The sequence below is a fragment of the Oncorhynchus tshawytscha genome, linkage group LG16 (assembly GCF_018296145.1).
Source record: "Oncorhynchus tshawytscha isolate Ot180627B linkage group LG16, Otsh_v2.0, whole genome shotgun sequence".
NCBI lineage: Eukaryota > Metazoa > Chordata > Actinopteri > Salmoniformes > Salmonidae > Oncorhynchus > Oncorhynchus tshawytscha.
The window spans coordinates 58,640,170-58,652,732 of NC_056444.1; the positions used below are offsets into that span (position 1 = coordinate 58,640,170).

At 42.9% G+C, this 12,563-nt stretch overlaps 1 protein-coding gene across 1 annotated transcript; it reads right to left on the reverse strand.

The window, feature by feature from the left end:
• Positions 1–409: 409 nt before the first annotated feature.
• On the reverse strand, positions 410–7,370 carry LOC112244592 (peptidase inhibitor 15). Its single transcript, XM_024412311.2, has 5 exons — positions 6,941–7,370; positions 2,441–2,665; positions 1,676–1,785; positions 1,350–1,441; positions 410–853 (listed from the first exon to the last, which is right to left on the reverse strand). The coding sequence occupies exons 1-5, from the start codon at positions 7,106–7,108 to the stop codon at positions 435–437; spliced, it is 1,014 nt and encodes a 337-aa protein (XP_024268079.1). The 5' UTR covers positions 7,109–7,370; the 3' UTR covers positions 410–434.
• Positions 7,371–12,563: the final 5,193 nt, after the last annotated feature.

The window sequence follows — 12,563 nt, forward strand, 5'->3', positions numbered from 1 at the left end:
TGTGGTGTTTGGCCAATATACCACGGCTAAAGGGCTGTATCCAGGCATTCCGCTTTGCATCGTGCATAAGAACAGCCCTTAGCCGTGGTATATTTTCTAAATACCTCCTCGTGCCTTATTGCTTAACTATTAACTGGGTGGTTCGAGCCCTGAATGCTGATTGGCTGACAGCAGTGGTATATCAGACCAATGTATATGACCAATATATATATATGACAAATATACCACAACTAAGGGCTGTATCCAGGCATTCTGCGATGCGTCGTGCATACGAACAGCCCTTAGCCGTGGTATACTGGTCATGTACCACACCCCCCCAGCCCTTATTTGCTTAATTATATCACAATGTAATTCAACTTCCAGCAATGTCCAGTTCAGCTCCAGATAGTGTGTGTGTGTTTTGTGTGTGATACCTTTTCCCTCATGCAACTCCCTCACAATCCCAGTGACAGTAAAGGCATCAAGCTAGTAACCAGAAGTAGGGAAGTAGAAACACTTCCTGCGTTGGACGGAGGTTGTTCCCTAGTACTGTCCTTCTCCCTCTCTGTAGCTCTTTCCTCCCCCTCCCACTTCTCCTCCTCCTCCTCCTCCTGCTCCTCCTCCTCCTCCTCCTCCTCCTCCTCCTCATCCCCAGGCTCTGTGCCTGTCTCCTCTCTGCCAGCCATGGTTGGCTCAGGGGCTGAAGAGTAGTCTGGTTGTGTCCTCGGTGGTGATGGCGGTGTGTCCTCTGTGGCTGTGGCTGTGGTGGTGGCTGTGGCTGTGTGTGTGGAGGGCTCATCAGTGCCTGGGGGAGAGCTGTCCATTGTCTCCTTCTCTACATCAGGCTCCTCTGTAAGCTCAGGGGCATCAGGCACTGCGGGAAACAATAATGAGAAATCTGTCTTTGAAACTGATTACAGGGTCCCTAGCCCAAAGCAACAAATCAATCTTCACAAAGATGGAATATCATGATCAACCACAATTGGCTCGACACTTAGGTCAGGTTGGAGAAAATAATATTTTACATCTGTGTGTTTTCCAAGACAATGGAGGTAGCGGACGGCGGCAGGGTAGCCTAGTGGTTAGAGCGTTGGACTAGTAACTGGAAGGTTGCAAGTTCAAACCCCCGAGCTGACAAGGTACAAATCTGTTGTTCTGCCCCTGAACAGGCAGTTAACCCACTGTTCCTAGGCCGTCATTGAAAATAAGAATTTGTTCTTAACTGACTTGCCTGTAAACTTAACTGACTTGCCTGTAAAAAAAAATAAAAAATGTAATTGTGAGGTAAAATACATTAGGGGGGCAGGAGAGGGGGCAGGCAGGTGGAGTTGCGGGCAGAGTTGTGTGATTGACATGTGCTGAATTCCTACCACAGAGGTTCTGGTCACATCGCGGCAGGTTGTCTGGACACTTGGAGCACCATTCACCTTCCTCATAGGGTTTCTCATCATTAAAGTTACCTCTGAAATGCAAAAGGTAACACAGGTCAGTGGTCACTCTGTCAGGGCTGTTAGTCAGGGACCAACCCTAACCCTAACCCCAGAATGGTATTACAATGTCTCTACAGGTGTAACGCTAACCCTAACGCAATCAGTGAAATGCAATGGTAAGGATTAATTATGTTAACTGAATGTCTAAGTGTAGAAATAGAAGATGAATGTGTAATTTAGTCCATGTTCTCTGGTGACATACTTACGCTGGGTAATAATTGCAGACTAGGAAGGTGGCTTTCTCAAAGGACAGCCCCTCCATGGTGTCACAGCGATGAACAGCACAGCCCACTGAGTGAGAGTCCGCCCACACCATCTGAAACATCCCCAGCAGTCTTGTATTGATGTCTTCATCATCATCATCACCATCATCACCATCATCATCACCACCATTATCAGCATCATCACCATCACCACCATCATCATCATCATCACCACCATCATTACCATCACCATCATCATCAGCATCATCACCACCATCCCCATCCTCACCATCATCATCACCACCATCATCACCACCATCCTTACCATCACCACCATCATCATCATCACCACCATCATCACCACCATCATTACCATCCTCACCATCATCATCACCAACCTCATCACCACCACCACCATCATTACCATCCTCACCATCATCATCACCAACCTCATCACCATCATCATCACCACCATCATTACCATCGTCACCATCATCATCACCAACCTCATCACCATCATCATCACCACCATCATCACCATCCTCATCACCACCATCACCACCATTATCACCATCATCATCTCCATCTCCATAATCACCATCACCATCACTATCCTCATCATCATCATCATCATCACCAACTATCACATGGGTTATACACACAGGAGTAAAAACATAAAGGAATATTCAACCTGTCACAGTTGTAGTACTGTGTTATAAGAAGTCTATTCTACAAATACAGTAACCATTATCTCCCTGTGTCACTCACCTGAGTGTAGTGTCCACACATCTTATTATCCTGGCAGCTGTTGTTGTTGTAGTCGTAGTCTAGGTGCTCCAGGAACCACTTCTCCATGGCAATGTTGGGGTCAAAGAGTCCGTTGGACACAAACAGGTTCTCTCCCATGTTCAGCTCCTCTAGATCCGGGTTGTGCTCCCATATACACTTCACAGCATAGCCCTCAGCTATGATCTTCAGATTCTCATCCCATTTCTGAAGGGGAAAAAGTGACAAACCATCGTATTACTGTAAACTACCAATAATCTGCTTGACCGCTACCTGTCATTTGTACAGATGTAGTGCTGCAGACTGAACGACAGAGGGAGACATTAACCAACATTGAGGACCAAAACAAAACTCTTTGTACATAGCCTGCTATGCAACTCTATTATATCAGTGTTCCAATAGTGTACAACTTCAAACTACTTCAAATGAATCATTCGATTCAGCATATCCACCACATTGCAAGTAAGTTTCATCCTAAAATCACATCTGTCCTATTACTCTGATTCTAAAGAGGGAAAAATGAATTTTTGCAAGTGGCATTCTAAACCAATAGCTATGATCCTCGCTCTAAATACCAAACATCAGGGTTGATATAGATAGCACAGCACTGGCAGATTGTAATACAAGAGGTATGCTTATAAAAACATTGGTGGAGTTTGCAGATGACACTCTACTGCTAATGGTTTTGAATTGATCTATTTCTTTATTTCATGTATGTGCCAATTTATACTACCCTAATAATTGAAAAATTCCTGACCCGGCCACCCGCCAGTCGACATTGGTATTTCCTTCTGATACTGCCTGTAGCAAGAGGAATTTCCTTGTAATACTGCCTGTAGCAAGAGGAATTTCCTTGTAATACTGCCTGTAGCAAGAGGAATTTCCTTGTAATACTGCCTGTAGCAAGAGGAATTTCCTTCTCCGCTATTGAAATGTTAATACCTCAAACCGATAAGGGATGGTTTGTTATGTTAACAATGGAGGAAGACAATGACTATGTCTGTCTAAAAGGGTCCTTTAACTTTAGACATAAACCATACTGTACATTACATTAGTCACACCTTTAACTAGACATAAACCATACTGTACATTACATTAGTCACACCTTTAACTTTAGACATAAACCATACTGTACATTACATTAGTCACACCTTTAACTAGACATAAACCATACTGTACATTACATTAGTCACACCTTTAACTAGACATAAACCATACTGTACATTACATTAGTCACACCTTTAACTAGACATAAACCATACTGTACATTACATTAGTCACACCTTTAACTAGACATAAACCATACTGTACATTACATTAGTCACACCTTTAACTTTAGACATAAACCATACTGTACATTACATTAGTCACACCTTTAACTAGACATAAACCATACTGTACATTACATTAGTCACACCTTTAACTAGACATAAACCATACTGTACATTACATTAGTCACACCTTTAACTTTAGACATAAACCATACTGTACATTACATTAGTCACACCTTTAACTAGACATAAACCATACTGTACATTACATTAGTCACACCTTTAACTTTAGACATAAACCATACTGTACATTACATTAGTCACACCTTTAACTTTAGACATAAACCATACTGTACATTACATTAGTCACACCTTTAACTAGACATAAACCATACTGTACATTACATTAGTCACACCTTTAACTTTAGACATAAACCATACTGTACATTACATTAGTCACACCTTTAACTTTAGACATAAACCATACTGTACATTACATTAGTCACACCTTTAACTAGACATAAACCATACTGTACATTATATTAGTCACACCTTTAACTAGACATAAACCATACTGTACATTACATTAGTCACACCTTTAACTTTAGACATAAACCATACTGTACATTACATTAGTCACACCTTTAACTTTAGACATAAACCATACTGTACATTACATTAGTCACACCTTTAACTTTAGACATAAACCATACTGTACATTACATTAGTCACACCTTTAACTAGACATAAACCATACTGTACATTACATTAGTCACACCTTTAACTTTAGACATAAACCATACTGTACATTACATTAGTCACACCTTTAACTAGACATAAACCATACTGTACATTACATTAGTCACACCTTTAACTAGACATAAACCATACTGTACATTACATTAGTCACACCTTTAACTAGACATAAACCATACTGTACATTACATTAGTCACACCTTTAACTTTAGACATAAACCATACTGTACATTACATTAGTCACACCTTTAACTAGACATAAACCATACTGTACATTACATTAGTCACACCTTTAACTAGACATAAACCATACTGTACATTACATTAGTCACACCTTTAACTTTAGACATAAACCATACTGTACATTACATTAGTCACACCTTTAACTTTAGACATAAACCATACTGTACATTACATTAGTCACACCAACATTCCCATGTAAACCACATACTCCTTTGTATGATCCTTCCTTATTAAATCAAACCTTTTACGAAGGAACTTATAAGGAACCTTTCAGTAATATGGGTATTAGCGGTTGAGGAATGTGAATTTATCCCACATAGTTTCAGTGTCATGAATTCCACCGAAGTTGGTCCCTCTCCTTGTTCGGTGGAATGTCCTTGATTTTCCATGTGCTGGACACAGCATCTAATGCTGACCAGATGGTCAGGGGGACGCCTTTGTTTTCTCTGGCTGAAGCATGACAAACATGTACAGCTCTGTTTGCCCAAGAACAGAGAGAAGGAGATCTGATGTCCTGAGGCTAGGATGCAAGATGTTGTGGAATTTCAACTAGTATCCCCGGCCTCCAACACAAGACCTCTGTTTGTTTAGAGTCATGGGGTGACTGGACAAATAAACTGAACTTCACATGACTCCACACTGGACGTCTCTGTCTGGACAGGTCATGATACAAAGACAATACGCGTTCGTACAATACTGCATCTCTCCGAACCAATTACCACCATAACATTTGGCGAGCTAAATCAAGATCAAGCCTTATCTGACAAGTGCCATCTCATCCTCTTGCTCATTACAATACTTGGATAGGAATTGAACTGAACGTAAGGAGTTCGTACTGGCGGCAGAGAAGTCAGACGCAGGAGAGCAAAAACTGTGTTTCCAAACGACGCAGTTTAATAACAACAACAAAACCACCGGGAAACAGAACAATCAAATAATGGGCACATAACCTGACGCACACCAGGACAGACGTGCACAAGCTCTTACAATAAACAATCACATGAGGGGGAACAGAGGGTTAAATACACATGTAATTGATGGGATTGGAACCAGGTGTGACGGAAGACAAGACAAAACCCCCCCAAAAAATGAAAATAGGATCAGTGATGGCTAGAAGGTCGGTGACCGCCGAACGTCGCCATGGGGTGTGACTCTGCAGATGAAACCTGACTCAATCAATTGATCACCAAGTAGTGACGTAGAAAGCTGTGATATATGAGTCAATGACATATGGCTATGTTTTGAAACACCCATTAAAATGTCATTGAATCTTCCATAAAAATACAAATAAAAAGTGACATTAACTTCTCGTTTCAAACAGGTATGTTCTGTTTCTTCTTGTATAGTCCACATGATCTGTCTTTTCTCCAAGTCATTTATTACTGTGATGTTTTGACGGACATTCCTGTCCCAGGACATATAATAAACTGTCATTCACAGAAGGTAAGGATGATGCAATGCTTCACAGGAAGTTACTGTTCAACTGTTGGAATGTTGCGGTTTTGTTGGTCATGACGACTCATGATTCCACTCAACTGCAATTAATGCTTTAATGCTATGAATGAATGATATGAACCCATTCATGAAAATGGCCTCGGTGTTGCGTTCATCTTAACAGAGAGACAGGCAGAGACCTGTCCCTGGGACTGTCAGATATGTATTAGGTATGATGCATCTTCTGCGGCACTGTGGTAAATGTTCTGCACAACAAGCTTCTTGTCATTTATGACATGCTGATGTCATGTCAAAGCGATGGCCATGACACTGTAGATGCAGGCAGAGTTCAGTTTTGATGCAAGACCGTTTTAAAGCTGAATACTTTGGAGATATTTTAAGGTACTGAAGCACCCATTTCATGTACAATACTGAACAACTGGCAGCGTTGCACAAGCATAAATATCAATCAAAAATCCCCTCAACAGAAGAAACCTATGTATCTACATCCACCTGAGATCAATTCTAATACATGTTAACCCCATGAGAACAACGAGTATAACTAACCACACCAGGTGACAGAAGTCAAAACAGGGGTAAACTCCATCAATCCCACCAGCCATACAGTAGTATCCCAATATCCAAGAAGCTCCTCACCACAAAGGGCTAAAACGTATTATTTCCACCTATTCTGATGCAGAGGTTCCCAGACTGAACCCATCCCGCAGCAGACAGGTAGAGAACCTCCTATCCGCCCCCCCAGTCATGCTGCCCTTACCACTTTATGCATGTAGGTGGAATTGGGCACCACCTGGCCACGGTAGCTGTTGTGCAGCTCCACGAGGGTCTCTGCGTCGTCCTCGCTCAGCTGGCAAGAGGCTGGACACTGGGTGATGATGACATAGAATCCCATCAGGCCAGCCCAGAGAAGTGTCCCCCTCAGCATGTCTAGGCAGTAAAGTCCTCTCTTTCTCTCTCTCAAGGGTCACTTCAGATGTCTGACGGTATCAGAGGGTGTTGCTGTATGTGAATGTGTGTTTCCAGTGTGTAGATGTGTGTTCTGTGAGTATGTGTATGTGTGTGTGAAAATCTTTCTTTTGGTCAATGTACTTGTGGGTGTACTTATAGTGTATGTGTGTATAGTGTGTGCTTCAGCTGCTCTGTCTCTTCTCCTCTTGGATCTCAGGCTGGAGATATTAAGAGGGAGTGACTCCACCCCGCTCTCAACAGGAGAACACCCACACCACCCTCACCCTCACTAGGTCACATTACACGCTGCTCTGACTGGTACGCACCGACACCACTTGAAAACAATCGGCCTATTCTTACGAATCTGGTGTGATTTCAGGCTGGACACAGACACAGATCGAGATACGTTGAGATACAGATACTGTTCAAATCTCTGACTCACACGCAGTTGGCCTTCACTCTGTGCTCTCAACACGGAGTCAGGACACAGATTTCCCCATAGTGCACCTGACAGGAAAGATCTTAAATCCAAACATGGGAAGAGTGAGCAGCATCAGGCAGTTGACCTATGTTGTATTGTATCTCACCCCAGTGTCATATTGACTTTCATTCTCCTTCCGTTACAGCTCTTCATAACAGAGGAATTTCCATAGCTGATAAAGAATATAATGTGATCCTATGCGTTGGGTTGAGTGGGATGTGATTCACTTGGCACATGCACATCTCTGTACCATCAACATTTGGTAGCTACCAGACTCTTTTCTGCAATCCACCTCAATGTGGTCATTCAGATTTCAATTTTAATTTCCAGGAATGCATTTCCTTATGACAATCAAATTAAAGAAATGCTTATTAATATTAGGGACACATTCCTAAGTCCTGAATTGCAACGGGATTTCATGATTTCAGTTATGACAAATGTAACAAACAAAGCAGTGTCCCCAGTCCATAATTCATAGAATCCTGCTGGAACCGGGGAATTGGAACCGTCCCATTGCTCACACCAGGGTGTTTTTACACGGGGTCTTTGTAAGGTTCAGGGCAGTACGTTCAGCACACTGAGACCCTTCCATACATTTTTCTCAATACTACTTCATGAAGACATACCCAGTATGAGTCTATGAGAGACAGGGGTTTTGCACGGCAGTAAAACAACAGATTTGAGCATGTGATGTTTGCTGTCATTCAGTCTAGTGGTTAACATTCCATTGATGAATGACACATGCGGTAGGTATCAGTCATATTGGAGAGTTCACAGGAAAGGTTTGTTTCGTTTTTTTTGCGTCACTAGAGCCATAGAGGGTGTGGACCTCTGAGCTCCTTAAAACTTCATTAGACCAGAGAAGTGGGGCCAAGTCCCTCACATACACATAGCAACCAAACACTCCAGCTGTCCATGGTCAGTAGCTCGGTATGCACAGGTCTGCAGAATGAACTGAAAGCTGAGACCTGATAAGCTGATCCTGAACCCTCCCAAAAGCCCTTATCCAGAATGTGCTCCGTGACTGTAATGCCACAGGGAGCACAAGTATTAGAGCCGTTCTGAGAAACCTTGCCTGAGAGAAAAGCTTTCAAAACAACTACGACTTACTTACAGGAAATGTACAATATTACTACCAGCTGAGAAGAGGATTGCATCATTTCATGACGTCACGTCTCCACAGAAAGGATCTCTCCGCAATGTGCTGTATCTCAAATACACACCCTGGTATCCATCCCTCTCTACACAATGTGTTTGTGTGCTTTAGCAACTTAATGGACGTAGGGCCTGTTTTTCTCACACATTAAGTAGATTCATGCGCAGGCAGTAAGGGAGTAATTTATGAGGACTTGTCCATGGATCCGCCCTAGATGTCCTGCCATAGTGGAAGAGCAATTTCTCCCTGGCTAAATAAGAGCAGAAACCACAACTCGTTAATCAGAGCCACATCTGAATGAATCCAAATCAGATACATTAATTTTTCAGTGATGGAACACAACAACAACATGTCACGAACTTTGCACTTAGCTTGTTTTTCTCTGTCATAACCTTACCTGTTATCTTTCATGCAGGGCTAATGGATGATTCGACTAGGCCTTTCTGAGTCCTGGTTGTTACTTATCAATTGTTGTTTTTCTAGGACACAGCTTTCATGGTTGCAAATGCAGTTTGATATCAAAAGTACATACCACTACAACACTTGAATGAGCACTAGCAGCCTCACTTTGTCTTTATTCAATAACACCACGTTCAGTGAGTTTATCTCAGCCTACTATCTCAGAGGTCTTAGCAAAGGGATGAATGGTTAAGACAACAACATAAAGGCATTAGGCATTCCCTCATCCTGGCCTGGGGTGTTTCAGATGTTCACCGTAGATGTATCCCTAGTCCTCCAGCATCATACCTGCCTTGGTCTTGACTGGATTCAGCAGGACTATTACAGGCTTCAGATGGCCAGAGGAGAGCTCGGGAGATCCACACTTTTCAGGGATCTAGAGCCCAGTGCTGAAGTCATGGTCAGCTATGGTACAGGTTAACACACCCCAGGGCTGCCTGTGCCCCTTTGGCCTGACCCAAGCCATGGTTGAGCAAAAAGATTAAGTCCAATCTCAGATTACTTTCCAAGAGCTTGTTGATATTGAACAAAGCTCAGTATGTTTGATTGTTCTCTCTCTCTCTCTCTCTCTCTCTCTCTCTCTCTCTCTCTCTCTCTTCTTTCTTTCTTTCTTTCTCTCTCTCTCTCTCTCTCTCTCTCTCTCTCTCTCTTTCTCTGAGGACCTGAGCCCTAGGACCATGCCTCAGGACTACCAGGCCTGATGACTCCTTGCTGTCCCCAGTCCACCTGGCCGTGCTGCTGCTCCAGTTTCAACTGTTCTGCCTGCGGCTATGGAACCCTGACCTGTTCACCGGACGTGCTACCTTGTCCCTGACCTGCTGTTTTCAACTCTCTAGAGACAGCAGTAGCTGTAGAGATACTCTGAATGATCGGCTATGAAAAGCCAACTGACATTTACTCCTGAGGTGCTGACCTGTTGCACCCTCGACATCCACTGTGATTATTATTATTTGACCCTGCTGGTCATTTATGAACATTTTAACATCTTGGCCATGTTTTGTTATAATCTCCACCCAGCACAGCCAGAAGAGGACTGGCCACCCCTCATAGCCTGGTTCCTCTCTAGGTTTCTTCCTAGGTTCTGGCCTTTCTAGGGAGTTTTTCTTAGCCACCATGCTTCTACATCTGTATTGCTTGCTGTTTGGGGTTTTAGGCTGGGTTTCTGTACAGCACTTTGAGATATCAGCTGATGTAAGAAGGGCTATATAAATACATTTGATTTGATGGTTATGAATGGGGTGAAAATAACAATTCTTTCAAAGTGACACAGAGGCTAGTTTTACATGTCCAAGTGTGAGGAAACATTCTGAATGACAGTGATTACATGGGTGGAGATAATGATGATTTTATTGTCCATTACAAAAACTTAAAATCATACAACCATCAACTTCAGCATGGTAACCAATGTTTGATTGATTGATTTATTTCACCTTTATTTAAACAAGGTAGGCCAGTTGAGAACAAGTTCTCATTTACAACTGTGACCTGGCCAAGATAAAGCAAAACAGTGCGACAAAAACAACACAGAGTTACACATGGGATAAACAATCATACAGTCAATAATTCAATAGAAAAATCTGTATACAATGTGTGCAAATGAAGTAAGGAGGTAAGGCAATAAATAGGCCAATAGTGGCGAAGTAATTACAATTTAGCAATTTACACTGGAGTGATATATGTGGAGATGAGGATGTGCCAGTAGAAATACTGGTGTGCAAAAGAGCAGAAAACAAAAACAAATATGAGGATGAGGTAGGTAGTTGGATGGGCTATTTACAGATGGGCTATGTACAGCTGCGGCGATCTGTAAGTTGCTCTGACAGCTGACACTTAAAGTTAGTGAAGGAGATACAAGTCTCCAACTTCAGCGATTTTTGCAGTTCGTTCCAGTCATTGGCAGCAGAGAACTGGAAGGAAAGGCGGCCAAATGAGGTGTTGGCTCATGAAGTTGAGGATGACCAGTGAGATATACCTGCTGGAGCTCATGCTACGTAGGTGGGTGTTGCTATGATGATCAGTGAGCTGAGATAAGGCGGAGATTAACCTAGCAAAGACTTATAGATGACCTGGAGCCAGTGGGTTTGGTGACGAATATGTAGTGAGGACCAGCCAACGAGAGCATACAGGTCGCATTGGTGGGTAGTATATGGGGCTTTGGTGACAAAACAGATGGCATTGTGATAGACTGCATCCAATTTGCAGAGTAGAGTGTTGGAGGCTATTTTGTAAATGACATCGCCAAAGTCAAGGATTGGTAGGATAGTCAGTTTTACGAGGGTATGTTTGGCAGCATGAGTGAAGGAGGCTTTGTTGCGAAATAGGAATTTCTATAGGAATAGATTTAACTTTGGATTGGAGATGCTTAATGTGAGTCTGGAAGGAGAGTTTACAGTCTAGCCAGACACCTAGGTATTTATTGTTGTCCACATATTCTAAGTCAGAACCGTCCAGAGTAGTGATGCTCGTCGGGCAGGCAGGTGCGGGCAGCAATTGGTTAAAGAACATGAATCTCGTTTTACTAGCATTTAAGAGCAGTTGGAGGCCACGGAAGGAGTGTTGTATGGCGTTAAAGCTCATTTGGAGGTTTGTTAACACAGTGTCCAAAGAAGGGCCAGAATGGTGTTGTCTGCGTAGAGGTGGATCAAAGAATCACCAGCAGCAAGAGCGACGTCATTGATATATACAGAGAAAAGAGTCGGCCCGATAATTGAACCCTGTGGCACCCCCATAGAGACTGCCATGAAGCGCAGAAGCACTCTTTTTGGAAGTGTTCCATCCTGCTTATCATATTGTAGCGATCCTCGTCCTATGAGACACTTAACAATTCCCACCAAGTGAGTTATTGCTATTGGTGCGATGAATAGGGTGTTTGCCTTTCACCCCACCGACCTGGGTTCACTGCTGTGCGCTGCAATATTATCACCTCAGAGAGACATGAGATGTATTTTGCAATTAGACACTAAGAGGTTCAGTAAACCCATCATACTGCGTTATTTATTACAGTATGAATGAAAGTAAACGGCCATTTGAGTCTTACAGGTGTTAGCCCTGGAAACTATGGTGATGCCTGACTGCTTCAGTTCCGTCTGTCTGTGTATGCAGCATGGAGCTTCTGGATGTCTGGTCCTGGACTCTGCTGCTGTCCTCTCCGTTCTCTGGCCTGGCTGTTGCCTTGGCGACCATGGTGCAGGAGTACAAGCAGATTTTGGGGTGGAGTGTCTACTTGCTACAGCTGAGTATGACTTCAGCTCTGGGCTCTAATTCCCTGTGTTCAGCCCCTTAGGACTCCACCCAAAACTCCCCTCCTCATGCATCTGGAACCTTTCACATCACAGG